The sequence below is a fragment of the Astatotilapia calliptera genome, chromosome 3 (assembly GCF_900246225.1).
Source record: "Astatotilapia calliptera chromosome 3, fAstCal1.2, whole genome shotgun sequence".
Taxonomy (NCBI): Eukaryota; Metazoa; Chordata; class Actinopteri; order Cichliformes; family Cichlidae; genus Astatotilapia; species Astatotilapia calliptera.
Window position 1 is genome coordinate 11,842,464 of NC_039304.1, and position 21,783 is coordinate 11,864,246.

The 21,783-nt window shown below is 42.3% G+C and overlaps 1 protein-coding gene and 1 non-coding gene across 13 annotated transcripts in view; one reads left to right on the forward strand and one right to left on the reverse strand.

Moving 5' to 3' along the window:
* Nucleotides 1-4,644: 4,644 nt before the first annotated feature.
* col25a1 (collagen type XXV alpha 1 chain) overlaps nucleotides 4,645-21,783 on the forward strand; it is a 151,830-nt gene continuing 134,691 nt past the window's right edge. For all 12 annotated transcript variants that reach the window (XM_026161762.1, XM_026161761.1, XM_026161767.1 and 9 more), the window contains exons 1-2: nucleotides 4,645-5,289; nucleotides 5,417-5,486. In XM_026161762.1, coding sequence (XP_026017547.1) covers nucleotides 4,990-5,289; nucleotides 5,417-5,486 — 370 coding nt within the window. In that variant the 5' untranslated portion in view covers nucleotides 4,645-4,989. The remainder of the gene's footprint in view (nucleotides 5,290-5,416; nucleotides 5,487-21,783) is intronic.
* trnar-ccu (transfer RNA arginine (anticodon CCU)) lies at nucleotides 15,956-16,028 on the reverse strand. The gene has a single exon. It is a non-coding gene; the product is annotated as a tRNA-Arg (tRNA).

The window sequence follows — 21,783 nt, forward strand, 5'->3', positions numbered from 1 at the left end:
AATGGATTAGTGCTTATATGACACCTTTTCTGCTCTTTTACTCATAGCGCTTTTTAGAACATGACTCATTCATGTACCTTTTTCTAGTGCTTTCTATCTAACATTCGGACACTAGTGGATGCATCTGAGAGCAACCCAGGGTTCAATATCTTGCCCAAGGATACTTTGACATACAGACAACAGTAGCCAGAGATCAAAACATCAACCTTACAATTACATAAATGACCTGCTCTTCTTTCTCCAGAGTCACAGGACCAAGTAAATCTACTTGTTTCAGTTTGGTGCTAGATACGATGAGCGCATAAACAAAAAGAATGAATATATATATATATCCATGAGACCAGCACTATTTTTCCAGTCTTCTGTTGTCCAATTTTGGTAAACTTGTGCAAATTGTAGCCTCTGTTTCTTCTCAAATATTATGGTTTTGAGTCCCATCTGGCTTGCTGACAGCAGCACCCATCTGCTTCATGTTTTGACACATTGTGCACTCAGAGATGCTCTTCCGCGTACCTTGGTTGTAACGATTGCTTATTTGAGTTTCTGTTGTCTTCTTGTCAGCTCAAAGCACATTCTGAAACACTCACCACCAACAATGGCACATTCAAAGTCACTAAAATTCAGCTGAACTTCAGCGGGTCATCTTAACCCTGTCTATGTGTCTACTTGTACTGAGTTGCTGCCATGTGACTGGCTGATTAGATATTGGTGAAGGAGCAGGTGAACATGTGGGTACACAGTGAAACTTCATTTACGCTGATGTTTAATTTGATGTTTGGCATGGTCTAAAGATACACAGTAAAAAAAAAAAAACACAATAAAAGATACAAGATGAAGATTAGAGAAAGGACTCATGTAAAACAAGTTCAGACAGAAGCTAACTTGTGTATGATAATTGAGCATAGAAACTGAAAGCAGTGTTTTACATTCAGTCAGACTTGAGGAACTTGGCATGATCATCAATCACTGGGCTGGTGTTTGATATAACCAACCACTTTGCATAGAAGTTATGTAAAATGACTCTTTCCAAATAAGAGTCTCATAGTTCAAAAACTCCAGAGAAGACCACCCAACAGTTTCATATAAGGTGCAAAGATCTGTACTATAAACACCTCCAGTACTGAGCCTGGGAGTAGCATCAGAACAAAAAAAAAAGACGATTTAATGAACTCACAGCATCAGAAGAGCCTTGTATTTATTTAATTGGACACTATCAGCCTAACAGGCTGGCTAACTTAATGAATTCCTGTGCAAAGTGCCTTTTAAGTCAATACACATTAGTCAGTAAATTGGATGAAATACAAGCTGCTGACAGACTGCCCATCTATAAAAATGGGCTCTATCCCTAACGCACAGGTGTCATTTCTCCCAGCTCTGGCTGATTAGACTTTCGCTCGGGATGAGATTGGGAATTGCACGAGGACACGGGACCTCATCTGCTGATTCTAAAGTGGCGATTTTGTACTACAAAGCTAAGAGCAGAGTAGGGAGACTTAAGCAGTTGAGGAGGCTTCACCTGAATGAACATACTAAGCTTGACTGTAAGACCATGTGAGTATTTACCACGGACGAAAAAACTCCTGGATTTTGTGCTCGGATGAAGCGTTACATCATGCAACAAAACAGCAAATCCAGTTTTCCACTTTTGTTGTCACCTGATGATTTCAGAGTTTTCTAATTGGTTACTGACTCCACAAAAACAGTGAGAGCAATTAAAAAAAATAAAAATACAATCACTCTCCAAAAATGACGTGTTTTCTTTCTCTTGAGGCAGATTTTGACAATAACTTTTTGATCTAAAAGATACAGATCTCCAGTAGTTTTAGTTTCAGGTTACAAGCCAGAGATTCGAGTGCTGATTGTGCGGGGTCAAGCGCCACTTCAGAAAACAAACTACTGCAGAAAATCCTTGATTAGTGTTGGAACATAAATACAGAAAACCGTGTCAGATCTGCACCGATAACTCGGACATCTGCAGCTGTGCCTGTGGACTCTGCGCGTTTCCTTCATTCTGACTGACTTGGAGTGGAGCTGCATTAAAATGCAAGAGAGCTGTAAAGAAGAGCCTCGGAATAAGGAGTCAGGAGGATGGGGAGGTTTATGGATATTTGAAGTCTTCTGCCATTAAGGATTTCTGACTGCAAATGAGAAAAATAATTCTCTATTCAGTATTACTCAGAATTAATTTCGGCATCTTGAAACGTGTGAGGCATGTGGAGAAATAGATTTGATGTTCATGGGAGGAAATTGGTGCACTTATCCTCCACTGTGAGTGGCGTGCCTTTTATTTAATGTTGAGCTGTATATGTTCTCATGAACAAAATCAGGAAACATCATTAAATGAAAAAGACCGACAGTTCAGCTGTTCATTCAAACTAACAGCACTCTGCATGTCAGTCTTTCTGCACGTGATGCATAATAAGGGGAGCTCTTGCATTGATGAATACAGCACAAGTAAGCCAGATGGTGTTACCATAGCCCAGTAGATGCATTAGATTGTTACTGGATGTGGATTAGAGTTGATGCAGAGTGTGAGAATTATCAAAATGTTGATTAACACCTTAGCAAAATTGAAGGACTCAAACAGTCCAGATGTGGAGTAGACAGTGGGGTCACGAGATACTATATAGTCATTCTGTTATTGGACTTTGTTGCCTTTTATTCCCCAACTGAGGGCTATTAACCCAAATCAAGTCCTATGAAAAACGAAATACACTTAATGTTTCAATAGCTTGTAAAACCACCTTTCGCTGCAATAACTTGAAGTAACAGATTTCTGTTTGACTTTATCAGCTTCACTTCATTGACCTCTGCGGGCATTCATCCTGTCCTTTCACAGCTCTCTTAATCTCCTACCACAGTATTTCAGTCAGGTTGAAATCTAGACTTTGACTGGACGATCGTAACACCTTGATTTGTTTCTTTTTTAGTCGTTCTGTTGTAGACCTGCGCTGCTTGGGAGTCACTGTGACTGCAAAACAAGCCCAAATCATCACCCCTCCACCAACGTGCTTGATAGTTGGTTTGAGGTGATTGTGCTGATATGCTGTGTTTGGGTTTTGTCGAACATGCAGTGCACTATGGCCAAACGTAGCACCTTTCTACTACTTACCTTCTTCAATTTTTGGAAGAAGTGAGACTTGAGTTCATTTTTTAAAGTTTGTTTTTCACATAACTTTATGTGAGGAGAGTTTGCTCTTTGAAGGAAGAACATAGATGACATTAGGGGTCTCAAAACAATGAATTCATGTGGCTATGCACTGACTCTAAAAATGAATGACTTGTTTGATTGTTTACCTAATATTGCTGCAAGTTTGTCAAGTTACTTAATGATGCCTGAACAAAGAGGCCCATTGTCACATTATTAGACGTACTTACAGGCTAGCTTCTATGATTTTTGTAATTGTGACCTAACCAAGCACAGTCTGGCAGGGGTGTGTCTGTGGATAGGCTGGGGTTTCGTTTTTTTTTTTGTTTATTGTGGTTTAAAAAAAGATTTATGACAATGATGTTACCATGAAATCAAAAGAAAAATAGGAAGCAGTAAAGCAGTTAGTGAAATCCATCTGTTACTTTGATGTATTTTTTTTTAGCACAGCAATGAAACTGAAAAAACAAGTGCACAGGGGTGGTGAGGAAGTCTGAAACCATCTGCGATGTAGATATTTCATTTTTAAAACCTTTAATTCTGCTCATATTTTCTTATGAGCCGTATGAATATTTGATACAAATACAGTTTTGTGGGTCAGTTGCTTGCATCCAATAGCTAAATGCAGAGATCAGTGCATTGAGCTACTGTATATTTTTATTGTTCTGTCGCCCCCGTTCACATTGATTATTTATGTAACATTGTCTTAGAGCCGAATGCAGCATTTATCCCAAACATAGTTCAGTCCTGAGCAGACCTCATTCATGTTTGTTCTGTTGAAGCCCACAAATGGTCCAAACCAATAATTTGCTCACTCTAGGCAGGCGGATGTCACAAAATCAAAAAAGAATGCATACTGTTACTGTAACCTGTGACCACATATTGATTCGGTTGTGCAGTGCATGGCACTTTGCTTACTTCATCTAAGTCACAATAGCAGTTTCCTCTGGAAAAAGAAAAAAAAACCATGCCCACTGCTGATTTGAAGGTCCATTGTGTAGGATTTGGGAGACACTGTTGCAATGGAATATACATAATTATGTTTTTACTACTGTATAATCACCCCAAAGTGTCATTTTCTCTCATTTTAGAATGGTCCCTTCATATTTCTATAGGGAGTGCGTGCTCTTCCACCCACAGTTTGCAGTGTTGGACCAGAGTGGACATTTAGAATTTGTAGTGGCCACCAGCTTGACGATGGAGGGTGAGGCCGCTGAATCCTGCACATGGTCCGTTTAACTCAAGTAATCATGTGGGCTATTTTTGCAAAAAGTTTCAAATGAATTTTAAAAAATGTGGCTAAATGTGTCCTTGTCCTTACTGATCATCACTTCTCATCAACAAGCTAATGGCAACTGTACCCCCCTGGGCTGAAATAGCCCAAAAGGAGTGAGCCAATAAATTATGTTAATCAGTGGGACACGTTGGAGGCGTGTTGTTGCCTTCGTGAGGGGGGGGGAGCATGCCTGCGCCACGGAAAGGCTTCAGTCTTAATGCTGTGTCCTCTGCGTGCGCACTGCCTCCCGCTTCCACGCTCTCCCTCTCTACTGTTGAGTGCATAAGAGCGGTTTCCTCTGCAGACCACTTTGCAAAGCTCCGTGCAACAAGTTTGCAGGAGCAGCAGCGGCACGCCGTCACGCAGGTTGACTTCACTCGGCTGGAGCTTGAGCGGCGCTCCACTCATCCATCTGTCGCTGTCACCACAAAGTCACCGTACGTGAACGCAGCGTTGCAGGCGCACGCACGCTCGCTCACTCACTCACACAGAGCAGAGTGCCATAAATTGGTGACTCCGCGCCAGATGCGGTTTGCTCTCAGCAGCGCGTGGAGTTGTTAGTTAAATGGAGAACGCAGTGGCGAGAGGAGCATCTAAGTGCATGGAAAAAATGGAGAAAGAACTGTCACCCCGGCAGAAGCGACACTACTGCCGCACGACTGCGCTGAACGTCTTCTCCTCGTTTTGCTCCGTGGCGTCCGTCGCCTTCTGCATTTTCCTGAGCATTAGCGGAGCTGACATCAAGAACCGAGTTGTGGATTTGGAGAGTGCCAAAGGCGAGCACACCTTCACCCGTGCCCCTGGCTACTCCGTGGAGGATTTCAATTCACTGATAGAGGAAAGAGTGGACGAGCTGCTCTCTCAGGTAAGATTGGCTTATGCGCTCGGCTCTCCGGCACTTTGTTGTTGAGCCCTTCACTTGCGCGTAAATGGACTGTGGTTCACTCAAAGGGCGAATGAATGAAAAATGATGCTTTTCTTTCACCTTTCAGCGCTCCTATGAGAATTTCGTCAAGATTCGGACAGCCAGACAAACATCACCTGAATGCAACTGCCCTCCAGGTAAAGGAAACTACTTTTCCAGTGCGGTGCGGGCGCGGGGTTGCATGTGGGAGTGTGAGGTACTGGCTTTTAAAGCGGGTTTGACTCCGAGCACAGGCTGGTGTGAGAATGAATGGAAGCTTTTCAGGGACAGGTTTTTGTTTGTTTGCATGTTTGTAGTTGATTTCATTGAATCTGATGAAATGTGACAGTGCTGATAGTTCAGGGGAGGTCTCCTGTGAAGGATGCGGACAGCTGAGCGCTCAATGCACCTAACAGAAAGAAAGGCATTTAACAGCCGTCTATACATAGAGGTGCTGAGAGATTGTCCGACTTGTGATGTTGCCTGCTCCCTTGTTCACATGGAGGAGAAGTGGGAGAGGCTGAAATTCACATTTCTAACCAGTAGATGGAAACATTTATTCCTCCAGTGTAGCGCAGCATTCTGGTCATTTTAGGACTGAGCCGAGGTTGGGTTGCCAGTGCATCGTAAGTGGGGGGGGGGGGGGGGGGGAATGTTCTGGATTTGAACTTGTGGGTTTTTGGTTTACTTCTAAATGTTTGCCAAGCCACTATTGTGCATCAGTGTAGGTTAGCCTTCAGGGAAAAAAAAAAAAGAAGAAATTAATAAAAAATAAAAACAGCCAGTCCTGCTCTTGAATGTGTGATTGACAGCTCCAGTTTCACTGCAGTAAAAAAAAGAAGAAGAAGAAGAAGAAGAAAAGATAGAAATTATAAAATAGCACCGACAGAAAACAGATAAAAAATACAACATTAGCCGATAAGGTGAAATCCAGATGGTGCATCGGGGACTTTGAGGGGTTGAAAATTACAAAAAATCTCTCACACCTGCCCTTAAAATAGCTCACGAGTCCCTGAAAACGAGGGACGGTGCGTAAAAATTGCTGCAATTTTGTAACAATTAATGCAACGTTTTTGTTCATCCCCTTGAATTAAAGCTAAAAGTCTGATTGTTAAGCCCACATTCAGTTAATGACTCAGGCACCAGTTCTGTTTTTTCAACAGCTACAATAATGTCACATCTCCATGTCCAGACATATACAGAGATAACAGGGTGTCAGATAAGGGCTATATACTGTCAGTGATAAATAAAATGTGTCTATTTCAACTGATTCTCAGATAAAGTGAAGGATTCAGTCTTTGCCCAAAAGTTATGCATTTTAGCATTTTAGGCTAAACGACCCAGTTAAAGTCCATCCATCATCTGAAAACTGCTTCGTCATAAAGCCGAAAACAGGGCTGTGTTTTCTCGGCTCCTGAAAGTGCTGACATTGTGGAGTTATGTTCTTTACAAGTAAGTAACATCCTGCGGATTTCTTAAGGCTTTTTTAAAATTACCTTTACATGCTTTTTCATACATGTGCCAAATATCAATATGAGCACCTCGAGTAATGCGTTCAAAAGGTCACCAGCAAGCATCCCGGCTCCTTAATGGTTATCCGACAGATGGGATGAATTGCTCCTTGATGTCAGAATGAAGTACGCTGTATGGCCTGTCTAATAGCATGTTACTGCAAAGCACTCTAGTAACATTTCCATGCTCTCAGTGAACCACACGTGAACCTTTGCGTTCCTTCCTGGCACACTGCTGAACCACTAGGTAGACGGCATGCTGCGGGACGCTGACATGTTTTCACAACTTTTTAAAGTTTGATGAAGAGGGGATCAGCCTCAGTCAACTCCAGCTGGGAATGTTACACAGTAAGTGTGAACATACTGTAGGTGACCTTTCTGGAAAAAGTCACAGTGCATAGTGGTGCTTGGAAGGTTTCATGGAAAATTCTCGGGTATTGGCAAACATCTGCGCTGCAGGTCTGAAATTAAGGTGTTGAATCCCAACCAAAGAAAGTGCTTTGTTGTTGACCCTCAACCCCTGACCTCCCCTGTTTTTTTCTTTTTCCTTCACCCTGCCAAATATGAACAGCAACGCAATAAAAAATATGTTTATATACCATAATCAGACACGGGCACAAGAAGAAACGAGACTAGTGCGAGTGATAATCCCAAACGAAAGATCCTTAATCTTCAGTTTTCACAAGTGCTCTATCAACTGCAAATGTCTCATCTGCAGAGTGGGCATGCCTGAATTAATGAGCCAGAAGTACTGCGAGTATTAACCATAATGAGACACTCACAATCAGGCGGCTCTCTGTTCTCAATCCCTGTCATATGTTTGCTATTTATTTTCTCCCTCCACAGTTCTGTAAAGGGGCAGAGAATAAAACAATGCAAACATTTCACATCAAATGAAGCGAGACGACGCTAAAAACCAAGACGGCTCCGAGCTTGATCCTGGAAGCTGGCAGCTAGTTGTGGTCTCTTATCCCCCCCTCCCCAACCCCCATTTATTTTTTTGAACTATGATTTCATACAAAACACATATATCATCAGTGTACTTTGAAGAATCTGCAGCGTAGTTTAAAAATCCAAACGCTCACGCAGTGTAAGTGTATTACGCACGCAACTTTCAGTAATACTTTGTTAGTGCTTTGGAGCGTGCTCTTTCCAGGCAAATAACTTTATACTCTATGAATTCTGAATGGGCTCACTCAATATCTAGCCTCTCCTCTGTGTAGGAGACAGCCTGTGGCTCAGATGAGGTCTTTTTTTTCTCCCTCTCTCTCTTTGAGGGGAGGACCGTAATGTGCTTTTCACAGTCTTCACTTTATTGCTGTCAAAGAAGATGGAGTGGTTACACAGACAGAGCAATGGTCCATAGCTTGGGGATATTTTATAGGTTGTTCCTGAATCATGGGAAGTTTTTCGCCGTCTTTATCTGAGAAAGTTGGCTGTGAACTTCTACTGTGTTTTATTCATGCTGATGTCACTCCTGGCGGGAAAAAAAGTGATGGGTTTGCCGATGCTGTTTGTCATCTTAACAGCGAGGTGGGGTATCGCTTTGTGTTATTACTCAGTTATTACTTTCTGAGGGAAAAACACCATTCTGACACGGGCTAACTTTTCCCTGCAAACTGGCACAGTCTGTAGTTGAGCTAGAGATGTGTCTCCTGGGGTGGCAGTTCCTGTCAGTCGGTCCATCTCTTTGGTGCAGGCTGAAATATCTCAACCAGAAGGACGTTTCACTCTGACATTTACGGCCCACAGAGGATGACTCCTGCTGATTGCTAGACTTTTCCCCTTCCTCAACCAGCGTGTTAACACTTCTTGGATGGAATGGCATGAAATTTAATATTAATAATCCATCCACCTCCCACTACATCGCGTGCAGACACATTTGCTCCCTGTGAAAAATCACAATTTTGTCTTATATGACAAAGCCAGCAAGCTAAGACACCTCAATCAAGCCGTCAGATGAGGTCGGCATCCATGTGTAAAGGAACAAACAGGTGGGTTTAGCATATGCTGTTAAATGATCCGGATAGAAACTAACTAAACCCACAGAAAGCTAACCTAGCATGGACTGCAGGATAGATTAATAGCTCAGTAAGACACAGAAATGGAGACTGCCACGCTCTCCTATGGTTTTTTTCACTTACCCAGTGAGGAGCAGGGCGAGCCTTTTCACGCCATTAAGGAGACAGAAAATTACATTAGAGACAGAAAAACAAGAGGGGAAAAATGTTACAGGGAAAAAGGTTCAGGTTGATCAGGGATGAAGAATAGCGAAAAAATATATATTTGGAGTGTAGAGTGGTAAAACGTAAGCTTACCAGATCTCCAAATAGCCCACGTATGTCTGACAAAATAGCCAGCAGACAGAGTAAGTGTGTGTGTGAGTGCCAGGTTTTGACAAGAAGGTACACAGCGTGAATTAAAACATATGGATTGAATTTTAGTGTGAGTTTAGTGTGTGGTGGGGAGCCCAGCAAAGAAACTGCAGAGCCAAATTACTCACTTTGAACAACAGTCAGTTATCCTGAGCTTCACATTGTCTGAAAACGTATTTTACACCCTCCGTTACAATTAAGGAGTAAATCAAACCTGTGAAACCATCATGATGTGAGAATGTCTCCAGTCGCACCCACACCGTGCTCTACACTGAAGCGAGTCCCTTTATAATAATTGTTTCAGCATTCGCGGGCTGTTTCCCTTCTTCTTGTTTTTTTAAAATGTGCGTGTACCTTCTCCTTCCCTGGGATCTGCATTCCAAACAGGGCCTGTTGTTTAATGGGACCATAATAAAATGTGCCGTCAGCAAGCACTGGTGGTTTGTGCTTTCTCCTGTTTACTCACCCATACGCCTAATTCCCCGCACAGCCCCCTTTCCCCACTCTGCAGCATTTCTTGATGTTAACACTTCAAAAAGCCTGGCAGCAAAACACTGGCTGAAGCACTCTTGAGAAAACAGGAACATATTACTTGTAATGTGTGGGACTTTGTTCTCCCCCCCAAAAAAATACCCAGTAGTGCTTGTCAAGTGCAGAAGGGCAGCAGGGGGCCACATCAGCTGGATGTTCTGTCTTTTAGATTGCAAAATACAATCATAAGCACATGCAGCTTTTTTCCTTTCATCCTTGTCATCTCCTGACTTGATCTGATTTCTTTACCAAGAGCGAAAATACACACATTTCAAACCAGTCCCAACTTTCTCCACCCAATCGCTCCTTTTCAACTCTTTGTGGCCACGCTGGTTTCCAGTCTCCCTTTCTGGCTCGCCAAGTGTGTAATCCCTCTGGCCTGATACAGTTACAGTCATGCCAATCCCCTCAGATATCCTCACCTCAGTAGAGGCAACTGGTAATTAATCACTGACAGCTTTTGAATTAAGCCCTCTGTGTGGTTTGGTGGTGGGAGGTGCACTAATAGCCATGTAATCACTGAGTGATAGGTAAAGCTAAGCAGACTTCCAGGTAGCCACTGAGGCCAGCTGCTTCTGGTTAAGTGAGTCCGGTTAGGCTGTTTTTGCGACCACGTGAGGTCGGAGACAATGTTGGAGCCCAGGAAACTTTGCCCGGAGGCAAAGGTGAACAGGCAATTATGATTTTGATCGCTGTTCAATTGCATATAAGTATATCGCCATAAAAAGAACAGTGGACTCCAGATAGTGAATAACATCTTGCCGGGGTCATTTTATGCATGAAAAGCCTGACTCATTCACCTCCGACTCCACATCATTCCCAATAAATTGACATGACGTGATTTATCGGGATGAATCATCACAAGTGGTACTTTTACCTTAATTTTCTAAATTTACACAAGGCTGGTTATAAATGGCAGGGAACACATGGTTTCTTTATTTGACACAACAGTTTTTACGGGAGATGGTGAAGTCGCTCTGTTGAATGCACTGGAACTGACTGCAGGGCTTTGAAAGGGTGACGCACTTTTCTCTTTTTAACTATACATTAAGCTGAGGGGACGCTCATAATGGAGAGCAGATCACATGATCTTTCTATGAGCGATGTCAACAGCACTCTGCTGGAGATTCAAGCACCTCAGGCTGGGAGAACGGGGCCAAAGGAATGGACCAGAATCCAAATGCTCTTGCCTAATGGTTCGTCTCATGTGTCCTCGAAACATTTCCTGGCGGTGATCCTCAGTCGTCATTTTGTGTGGAATAAAGCAGGAAGCATGGAGATCCTGTCTTGGCTGCTTGTACACTTACTACTTGGAAATGAAGAGGTTTCCATCACCAGAACTTTGAAAGCCTGTGGCACACCCAACCACTTAATAAAAGAATTGTCTCCTTTTATTTAATTTTTTGACATGCTTTCTTCTTTGGCACGTTTTTGGCATTATCAAAGCACAACGCTGAACAATGAGATCCAAATTATTAAAGGTGGAGCACCCTTAGAGCAGTGTGGCTTTATGCCTTTCGTTAAGGCTTCTCGCCCTGCGTGCATGTGCTCAAATGCTCGTTCTTGTTCCTAATTTGGGAAGTTAGTCCTCACAGTTTGTGTTTTTTGTTTTTTTTAGATCAAAATGTAGGAGCAAAAAAGATTCTGCAAAGATGATTATAAAACGTCATGCTACGCTCCAGCCGATTAACCGGATGTCCGCATGTTCTTCTTGGTGGTCATGATGCATGCTAACACAGCCTCTGCTCACATTGCCCTGTAACCTCCAGTGTGAAATCACTGCTGTTGGTCTGCCTTGATGCTCCCTCTCCCAGGATCCGGCAGGCTTATGTGAGAGCAGGGTGGCAAATCATCCACAAAAGACGACTTATAAACCCTCTGCCTCGTAGCACTGGGTGCCCTCTGACACTAGATTGAAAGTTGAAGTTGTGCTCCCTCTGAAAACTACTGAAGTCTCCTTCTTCATGAGCCTGCATACTCATCCCTGACCTGCTAGTATTCAGACAGATGTGATACCCTTTCAATGCCTCTCCTGGGGAAGCGTCTAAAGTAGTCATTGTTTGCCATTTGTGAAGCGTTGCTGGTGGTACATGCGCGTGAATAACTATTACAGTGACATTACTGTAATATTACATTAATTGGCTGGTAACCATGTTGCTAGTGTTTCTCAGCATCATGTTCTCTGATTTAGATTTCAGTCTAACCCAATTGTCTGAACGAGTACATGTTTAATTTCTTTTCACTGTAAGAATGGCTTTCCAGTGTCTGTCATCAAATTCAAATCAGTATACCGTAGCTTGATGATGCCAGCTTTCATGGAAATTCTGGGCTCCAGACAGAAGAAAACTAGGAACCCCCGAGGCGATCCCCACATGCTCCTGCACCTGCCTTCCTTGCCTGTGGCTTTGTGCCCCAGGCCTGTCAGGCCTCGCAGGCATGGAGGATGGCGGGTGAAAGTCACAGATGCCGCTGCTCTGTATTTTATCAGCCTAATAAGAATAGTCACTGCAAATAAAACAGGCTGGTGTGCCACAGCAGAAAGCGATAGTTTTGCTAGTGTGTGGATGTCATGCAAACTATTGTTGATATAGTCTACTTGCTATTTATGGGCTTTTCTAGAAACAATACATGGATGGCCTTTGCTGAGCCCCATGTTTTGTTTATATGCATCATTTACTTAAGTCCACAGTCTGATTGCAGCTTGAGCTTTTCCATGTAATGATCACTTCCACAGCTCCAAAAATGGCAAATCCTGATTCAGATTGTAGGTGATCACAGAGAAGCTTTCTATCAGTAGAAGAGCTGGTGACACTGAGACAAACAGTGATCGAAGGTCAGCAATCTTTAAGTGCTCAGAAATCAACCTAACACCAACAGTACTCAGATGGGCTGGACGTATAGTACCTTTCTACTCAACGTGAGCACTCACAGCACGTTTTAAGATGAGTCTCATTCGCCCAATCAGTCACTCACTCACTCCGTGTCTTTCGAAAGGATGCCTTGACACATTACTTTTGGAAAAAGAAGCCAAAGACACATACCTCTGTTTGCATCGGAGGAGCTGAAGTAGAGTAGGCAAAGAGTTTTAGTTCCGGTGTCAAAGTGAATCTGTCACCATCGTGCATCTCCATCCTAATAACGCAAGCTCTGAACTCATTAAGGAAAACTCAGAATGCTTAATTCCTGTGTCGTGTTCCTCTTTCCAGAGGAGCAAAGTATGGGATGGAAATGGCTCAAGACCCGAAGGTTCTGCGGTGGGTCATTAAAGCTGCCCAGAATATTACTGGCACTCGGTAAACTGCGATATCGATGAGCTGCAGAGCCCAAAGGGAAGCCAATAAGATAATACCTACCCCAACCACAGCTTGTTCCCAGTGCTCATATCTGGCGATCAATAGAAGTATTCCCTGATGTAACACTAGATTTCGGAGCAGTTTCTTTCCTCAGGTGGAGAGATTGATGAGTTTATCTCTAACACTTGACTACAAATAATCGCTGTATTTTTCTATTTTTCATTCATTTGTCTTTTTTCTTCTCAGTAGCATAAAGGTATTACATAAAGAGTTTTTCTTTTGCACACTGAACATGCATTACTGTGTACAGAGAGGCTCAAACATTCAAGAGATGTAGAGAACACTTGAGGAGGACTTTTATTTCCAGGGTTTTTTGTATATTTCAAGTTCAATTATTTACAGTGGTTGTAAACATTTATTAGCGCTAATAATTTGAAACGCCCGCTCATCAATTTTTAAACCATGTAGTTTCAGCACAAACAAGCAGGCAGTCCCTCAAGCTATTCAAAGACAGCGGGGAATCAGGCAATTTGTCAAAGTGGAAAAAGTGATGGAGGCAAGCTGGGTTTGCCCAGCGGCTGGCCAAATGATGCATGCTCCCAGACTCCCCACAGGGTACGCCAAGCAGTCGGTTGGATCAGACTGTTGTGTTTCCCGTCCAATGGGCTGATACACCTTTTCTGGGTGTTTCTTAATGTTTATTTTTACTGCCTCTTCTTCTAGGTTCATTTTAAGATATCATAATGTCCCGCATCAAATCCTCTTGGCGTCCTTGATGACAACCAGTAAACAGAGGACTTGCGTACTGTCTGGCGGCTCTTACTTCTCTGCTAAATGTGAAGTAAAAAATGAGTCATGCTGTAGATCGGGGAGGGTAATAAAAACACTGAGCAATTATTCCAGCCCTTTTGCACTCACTTATGTGCTATTGCACATCTGTGAACACAACTGGACAGCAGAATATGCTGATATCACCCCCCTCGGAGTACAAATATGGAGACAACAGTATCACAGAAACATGCCACCACAGAGCCTTTGTAGCTTGGCGATCGGCGCTGGGAAATATTTTTATGTTATTATGTGTCCTTTCTCAATTAAGAAAGGAAGAAAGCGTGGAATAAAATGAAACGAGGCCATTCATTCTTAATCTCTGTCAACTGTGATGTTAAAAACAGCGTGGAATGCGGTTTTCTAATTACAGCTTATGTAATACTATTTTTCCACAATATTTATGATTACTTTTCCCGCCCTTTAGCATGCAATTAATCTAGAACACGCAGTGAAATAACAACAAACAGTACGGTGCCCCACGCGGCAGCTTGCCAGATTTAGCCTACCTGTGAACGTACATGCGTGTACTGCATCAATGTCAGCGAAGGTGAATCGATACGCAGAAAGTCGCTTCGTCGTCTGCTCAGACGGTATTGCTTCGAGAGAGCCCCTCCCCTTCTATCTGATGAAGAAGAGGGTAGAAACAGCTGTGTAAGCCACAGTTAAGGCTTGGAAAACCCAGCAGTAGACAGACAACCCTGTGCACTTTAATTTAATTGGCTGGTCATACGATACAGTTCAAGCAGGCTAGACGCCTCGTTAAATGGTAATTTCTGACAGCTTGATAAACGGCATTAATGGTGGCCTTAAAATAGGCCTCATTTTTAGTCTTAAATGGAGGGACTAAATTCAGAAGTTGAAGACATAAATATAATAAGTACCCATCTAATTGCTTTTCTTCTGTCAGCCACTTTGAAAACCTTACAAGCTTTTTAATACTTTGAAAACTTGCTGTCAGGTTATGTGTAATATTAGGAATTGCTTACAAGGGTAAAGACAGAGTGATGCATTCATGAAATAATTTTATTTGTTGAACCAGTCCCTCACACAGTCAGAAATCAGCAGGAGCAGGTATTTTGACACATTGTGAAAGGCTGCAAAACATATTGCAAAAGAACAAATGTGGGTTCGTACTTCTACTAGCTGGTTTATTACTATATCATGGAAAATAATCATTATCAAACTATATTATATTTTGGAATCACAAATGTAGTGATCACAACAACAGTCACCTCGAGGTACTTTATACTGTAAGGTAAAGAGCCTACAATAATACAGAGAAATCCCCACCAATCAGACGACGCCCTGTGAGCAAGCACTTGGCGAAAGTGATGAGGAAAAGTCCCTTTCAACAGGAAGAAACCACCAACTGACCCAGGCTCAGGGAAGGGCGGCCATCTGCCATGACTGCTTGGGGGTGAAGGGAAGGAGACAGGACGAAAGACAAGACAAGCTATATACAATTCAGTGCTTTTAGTGATGTACTTTAGACATGGTCAAGATGACCTACTGAAGTTAAAACCGAGGAAGGGGCAAGAAAGGTGATTTGGTTCACTTCAGAGAACGATCTCAAAAAGAGAAAATATCCAGTGAGTGGTTGTTCTCTGGACAAAAAGCCCTTCTCAGTGACATTACAAGTCTGGAGAGAAAAGCCAGACTGCTTTGGGTTGATAGAAAAGCAACAGGAACTTAAAGAATTCTTAGCAGTAAGGAGAATAAAAAGTACCTCTTAACATTTCAAATCTTGACAGGATTTGACATGTTGAGTATAGCCCAGTCCAAACCTGGGCTACACTTTGCATAGACTTACAATCTTCTATTGTCATATTTAACAATAGAAGATTGTCTTGGTGTCCTGGTCTGATGAGTCTCAATTTCTGTTGTAATATTTGGCTCTGAATTTGGCTTGAACAACATAAAAACATGAGTCCATGCTGATTTGTATCAAGTTCAGGCTTTTGCTGAGCTTCATCCAAACACCACAGCCTATCTGAATACTGTTGATGACCATATAGTTTAGAAGACTGTGCTTAATTTCAACCAGTTTAAATGGTGAGGGGATGTGAGAAATAAAGGACTGAATCATCACCCCAGATGGGACTCGAACCCACAATCCCTGGCTTAGGAGGCCAGTGCCTTATCCATTAGGCCACCGGGGCTCTGTCATTGGCTTCCTGTAATAACGATAGGTGGCACGAGGCAAACAACTGCATAATGGTGCCTTTAAACATATGTGTTACAGTGTACATGTATAAAAGTCATAATGTTTTTAAATCTGTCCACCAATTTAAAGGTAAGAGTAGCACTCTCTTTGCTCTGGTGCACACTGTTGATGATTATCTCCGCTGAATATGCCATTCATCTGGTTTCATGCTGTTCACTCTGAGGTTGATGGGTTGCTTCAGTGCATGCGTACAGTTGTTTTTGTTAGGTTTTAATGAATCCGCCCCACTGAGTGGAAATGTTATGAGATTGTAAAGCAGAATACCTCGTGCATATTTTATACGTCTCACTTGTAAACATGAAAGTATAAAGTTCATTTGTGCCCACTGTAACATCAAGCTGATGCGTTTTTACAAAAAGCCTGTCAAGTTGCACTTTAACTGTTTTCTAATGTTTACATGTTTGCATGTATTAATGTCGGTTTTATTATTATAGACATTACCGCGTTTGTGATATTAACTAGATTACTTGTTCTATGAGTTTTTCTAAAGTGTGCTCACACTTTGAACTTTTTTAAAATGAAGAATTTGCTTCAAGAAGAAAGCAACAGCGATGCCTCGGGTGTAATGCTTTAAATCAAATCCAGCTTTTCAGACTCTATCAGCCATCGTGACGTCATGCCGAGCTTTGTCGGGATCCAGGTTAATGAGCCACTTCCCATGAGCCCTGCTGCTATCTGAAGCATCTCCAGTTCTCATGAGTTTCTCGTACCGGTGCAGCAACCCAAAATTAACTCTTCACCAAGACTTGACTTTGTCTGTATGTTGGCTTGAACTTACCGCCTGCCATGGCAGTTGCATGGCAATTCAGCCACAGAGTCCACTGTATAACGTCAACATATTCTAAAACTTGAATGCATATTTGTGCCATGAACCTGTCGAGAAGTGCACTCCTGCAGAATATCATACTTAAATGTTCCGCTGTGCGTCAACGTTTACTCAAAGTTCAATCTTATGCTTCTGTTACAGATTTGCAGTTGTTTAATTGATGTCATTTTTCCTCCTTTTCTGTGAATTGTAAATATTTACTGTTTCGTAAGTGCACCTCCGAGTGTTCTCGCTGCTTTGAGCGCTGTTTCATAAATGTCATGTTTATAGCTTTGATGCTTGAGCAGAGTAAGACTCAGTCACAGTGATGGTTGACGAGTCCTTTTTATATACAAAAAAATCATATATATCCACTTTATGGTCATAATTCAGTTAGCAGTGTGTTGTCAAGGTTATCTCCACTGTGAGTCTGAACAAAACAAATAAAGCCTTTTGAAGACTTTCCCTTCACAGGAGATTTACCAGGTGTCAGCTTGACTGATCTGAGGTGCTTCAGGTAGAGATAGTGTCTCACTGTTAAAAATGGTAAAGATGTGAAAGGACCCATCACCTCTTTGCTCTTGAACTTCAAACAAATTACCTTCCCAGCATGCTTCCCACCTGCGCTGTTACTGTGAAACATTTTAATAGCTATGGTGGTGGTGGTGGTGGGGGGATAAATAAAAGAAAAAAATAACGGAGAAGAAACAGGAATTAGCAGAAAGCTCGTTTCGGCTGATTAAATGGAGCGTAACGCTAGTATGTTGTGCTGTGGGATTTGGTACCAGAGATAAGATGACTTATCCAAATGCATGTGCAATCTGAATTTAAGTTATACGGAGCATTTCGTAAACATACTGACACGCTAATGACTCGTTCAGCACCAGCATGCGTTTGCTGTCAGCTCCCACAGACTTTCATGTAGCATAACAAATGAGAGGGAAAGTCTTTCACATGTGTGGGTTTCGCGGATCCCCAGTGTAACATAGACTTGATCATATACTTGTTTTCTTAAAGCAGTTAGTCATGCGCTGTTGGCTATCCCACCTATGAACTGGGAGGTACTTTTTTTTTGAGGTGGAGGTCAGTTGGCAGGAGCTGGCAAAGCATCTGCATTACCCCAAATGTCAGGGCTCAGTAATATGAGGGTGTAGGTTTCATCTGAGTGAGAACAGGGAATAACACGACATAACTCAGTGGAACTCAAGATTTAAACCAAAGAAACACTGAGTCCCACAGGAGCCGGTGTACTCTTGTGAATGTCAAACCCATAAATCTACATTTTGCCAGCGCCGGATCCAGTTGCAGTTTGAGACCGTGCTGCTAAATTAAAAGAAATCACTGAAAATTCTTTATCATTTCATATTTAATTCTCCGCTGAGGTGGATATTAAAGGTAAAGGTAAAAGGAGAGTATCATATTGTCTATTCAGCAAAGTCCTCTGAGACTTCCTAATATACAAAATTGGATGAAAACTCTTCACCACCCTTAACGCTCTATACGGATTGCATTTCTATGAGCAGTGGCAAAGCAAGACCAAAATCAGTGAGTTGGATATGAAGCTGCAGTACCTCTGAGAAGTGTCACGTGAAGCAGAGTACAGTGCTGACAGAGGCCATACGGCATCGTTTTAGGTTGCACATTTGCCCCGCGGCTCTGGGCGTGATGTTATGGTGGCAGGCTCTGCTGAATAAATGCGATCTCTGCACAGGCTGTGCACATTCAGTCATTTTTAATAGCAAGTAACATTATTTGTGGGCACATGCGAGCTTGGAAGCTGACTGAGATGCTCAGGGTGAAAAACAACATCTTGCAAGTGCAAAGGCCGGTGTGAGAACTCGTAGAAGGAGGAAAAAATTATATACCTCTCTCTCGTGCTGTATCGTTCTCCTGACACTCTACCCCAGGTAGACTACTCCCCTCTGGCCTGTTCTCAGATTAGCATGTGTTGGCCAAAGTCAACATGGAGAAGAGTGAGGAAACAAGTTCTCATTCGCACTAAGGTTGCTAATACCTCACCATATCTGATGGCAGACTTTGAGATGTGTCACATGGACTGAAATAAATTTAAATCTAATAAATACAATGAGTGCATTATTACTTTTAGCTTAGATTTCTGGAGGGTGGAGACTAATAAAGTGCCTCTAAAGAGGAAAAGGATGTCTGGAGTTTGTGTGAAAAAGAAAAGTGTCAAATATTTGGACTGCACTAACTGTCTAACTCTCAGAAAACTTCAGGAACAAATAAAAACTCACGTGCAACAATACACAGCGCGTACCTGTGCATATCTATAACATAAACGCCTTTCCATTACAACGTGTGGTTTTTCCACAGTCAACCACTAAAGTACCCATAAAACAAAGCTGAGGGGGAAAAAGTGCTCGGCTGTGTGCGTCTGTGGCGAACACTTGTTGTTGTTGAGTTTTCCCATGGCAGAGGCAAATAGCTTGTAAAACAAGTTACGCAAAAGTCACCAAAACATCATCACGGCGCTGCTTGCCACCGCTTGATGTCAAAATTGGGTCATGTTGAAGGCCCTTCCCAACCCGCCCGTGTTTAATTGCCATGTGCTAAAGAATTTCCCATGTGCACACAAACCAGTCAAGCCTGGTGAGACCTAATAATTGTTCAGTCAACTCTTTGTGCTGCTGTCTGCATTCATGCTGCCAGATTTTTCTTGACGGGGGTTATCTGCTCAGCAATCCCTTTGCTACATGAAAGACATGTTTAGCTACGTGGTTTCCGGGCCAGGAGCTAAGCTGTCTTTTTACAAGCAATCTTTGATTCACAAGGGACATTTATCCCTTCCTTTCCACCAGTGTTCCCCCTTGTCTGCTTTGTCCAGTTGCCTCTTTCTTCCTCTCAAAGGCTCTCTGCAGCTTCAGCGAGAGGAGCATAGGGACACAAGCTTTTTAGGGTCTACTGAATGGATTTATCGACTGGGTGAGGCAAAAAATAAATAAATAAATGAATAAAAGTGACCGAAATAAGCAGCAATGAGAAAAGCAGAACTGGTGAGGGGAAAAAAATACACTTTGTTTAAACCAGAGCAGCCTGTGTGTGCGTGCTGCTGATATGGATTTCCCCATGAGAAGGTTCAGGTCCCCAAATTCCTCCTCAAACAGGCCTCAAAAAAAAAAAAGAGATTTATTTGGCTTTTTGCCTCAGACTTGGAGGGAGAAAATGGGAAGCAAACTGGGGTTTTTAGCATGCGCTCTCCAAAAAGGGTTTTCTGTGACGCTTCAGAATGATAAATTATAGAAATGTCTTTGGAGGCCACATTAAATGGTTCATGAAAATAGCAGGCCTTCTGAGAGTTAACTGTGCCTTCTCTGTTTAGCATGCTTTGATGATGGTAAATGGTATACTGTTCTATCTGCTGTGACCAAATGTCCAAGTCCTGAAATGGTTTCATCCTGAGGACTTTTGCCTTAGCGTGCCTTCTCTGTCCTGAGTACAGCAGGCCACCGGTGTGACTTGTTACGCTTGGTGTGGACTCTCTGGTGACACAGTTTCGTTACGGGTAGCTGGGATTTTACCTGCGCTCGCCAAATTCATTAGAGGCCTCTGAAACTCTAAACATGCCGCTCAGATGGAGCAGGTCAGGTTTTGCCCATTATTGATGTCTACAAATATTGAATATGTCGGTTAGGTCTTGTAGCATGGTTGTTGCGTGTATGTGTGTAGATGTGCGTGCAAAAATTCAAGCTTGCGTTAGACAGACCTTTTGGCTTGACTCCTACCTTTCATAAAGAAAGCAGCCCCTGTCAGACGCCCAAAAATCTCAGGCTGGAGATGAAACAGAGAAGAGTGTGTGTTGGTTTGCATATGTGTGCACTGTTTATGTGTGTACCTGAGTCCTGTACATCTCTGGCTTTCCTGCACCCCATACTGACATTTCCAACGGGTGCTGGTGTAAATAAGGTCGTCGCCCACAGCAGGTGTGGGGAGCAGTCCCGAGAGCAGGGGAGGTCTAAGCCCCTTCAACCCTAGGCCGCAGCGAAACCATCCTGGAGAAGTCAATATTTGCAGTCGGTATCAAAGACGGGCCTGTTTTTGGTATCAAAAACCAGGCTGTACAGAAGAAAGCTTGTCCATGAATTCAGATGTAACATCTCCAGCAGATCAACTGGTGTTAAATACGTGGAATTGTTTATGAAATCAGCATAAATTCTCTATTGTTAGAACGTGTTTTGAGATATTAGTTGTTTACTTTGTTTTTGCATTGATTTAAATGGGACTCTTTAATCTATTCATAATCCTGTACGACTGCATGTAGTAATATGTAAATGTAGACTTTGAACAAGATCAGAAATACGACTCCATTATTGCACATGTTGCTCAGTGTTAAATGGCGATATGAACATAAGACTGCAAGCTATTTTAGCTAACTTTACAATGTGGTAAAATGTGATTTTTGTAACAAATATATGATTCGGATAAGACGTATTTTTTTAACTTAAAAAATGAGCTATGCAGCTAAAAGTAATAAAATTAATGCACGTTATTAAAATACTTTTGGATAAAACTGTAACATTCTCATCAAGTTGGGTGCTAAGATCTAAAGGTGCAACTTATATGGGCTCTGTAATTAGCTAAGGAAGAAACCCCTTGGCTCCAGCATCATGTGTACTAGTCAGTCACGCTAGTAGCTCCCCTGCTTTAGCGCACTGTATGCAAGCTAGCATGCCATCTTGGTAGAATGCTAGCACCTGTGCCATGTACTGGTTTATACTCAATATAATCAAAGACAGTGAATTTACATTAACAAACAAGAAGTATGTATTTATAATCAAATTTTGTCTGCTTTTGAAGCTTTGCTAATAGCTAACGAGACGTTAACTTGGTCACCATTTTGGATAGGATCTAGTGAATATGGTCCCAG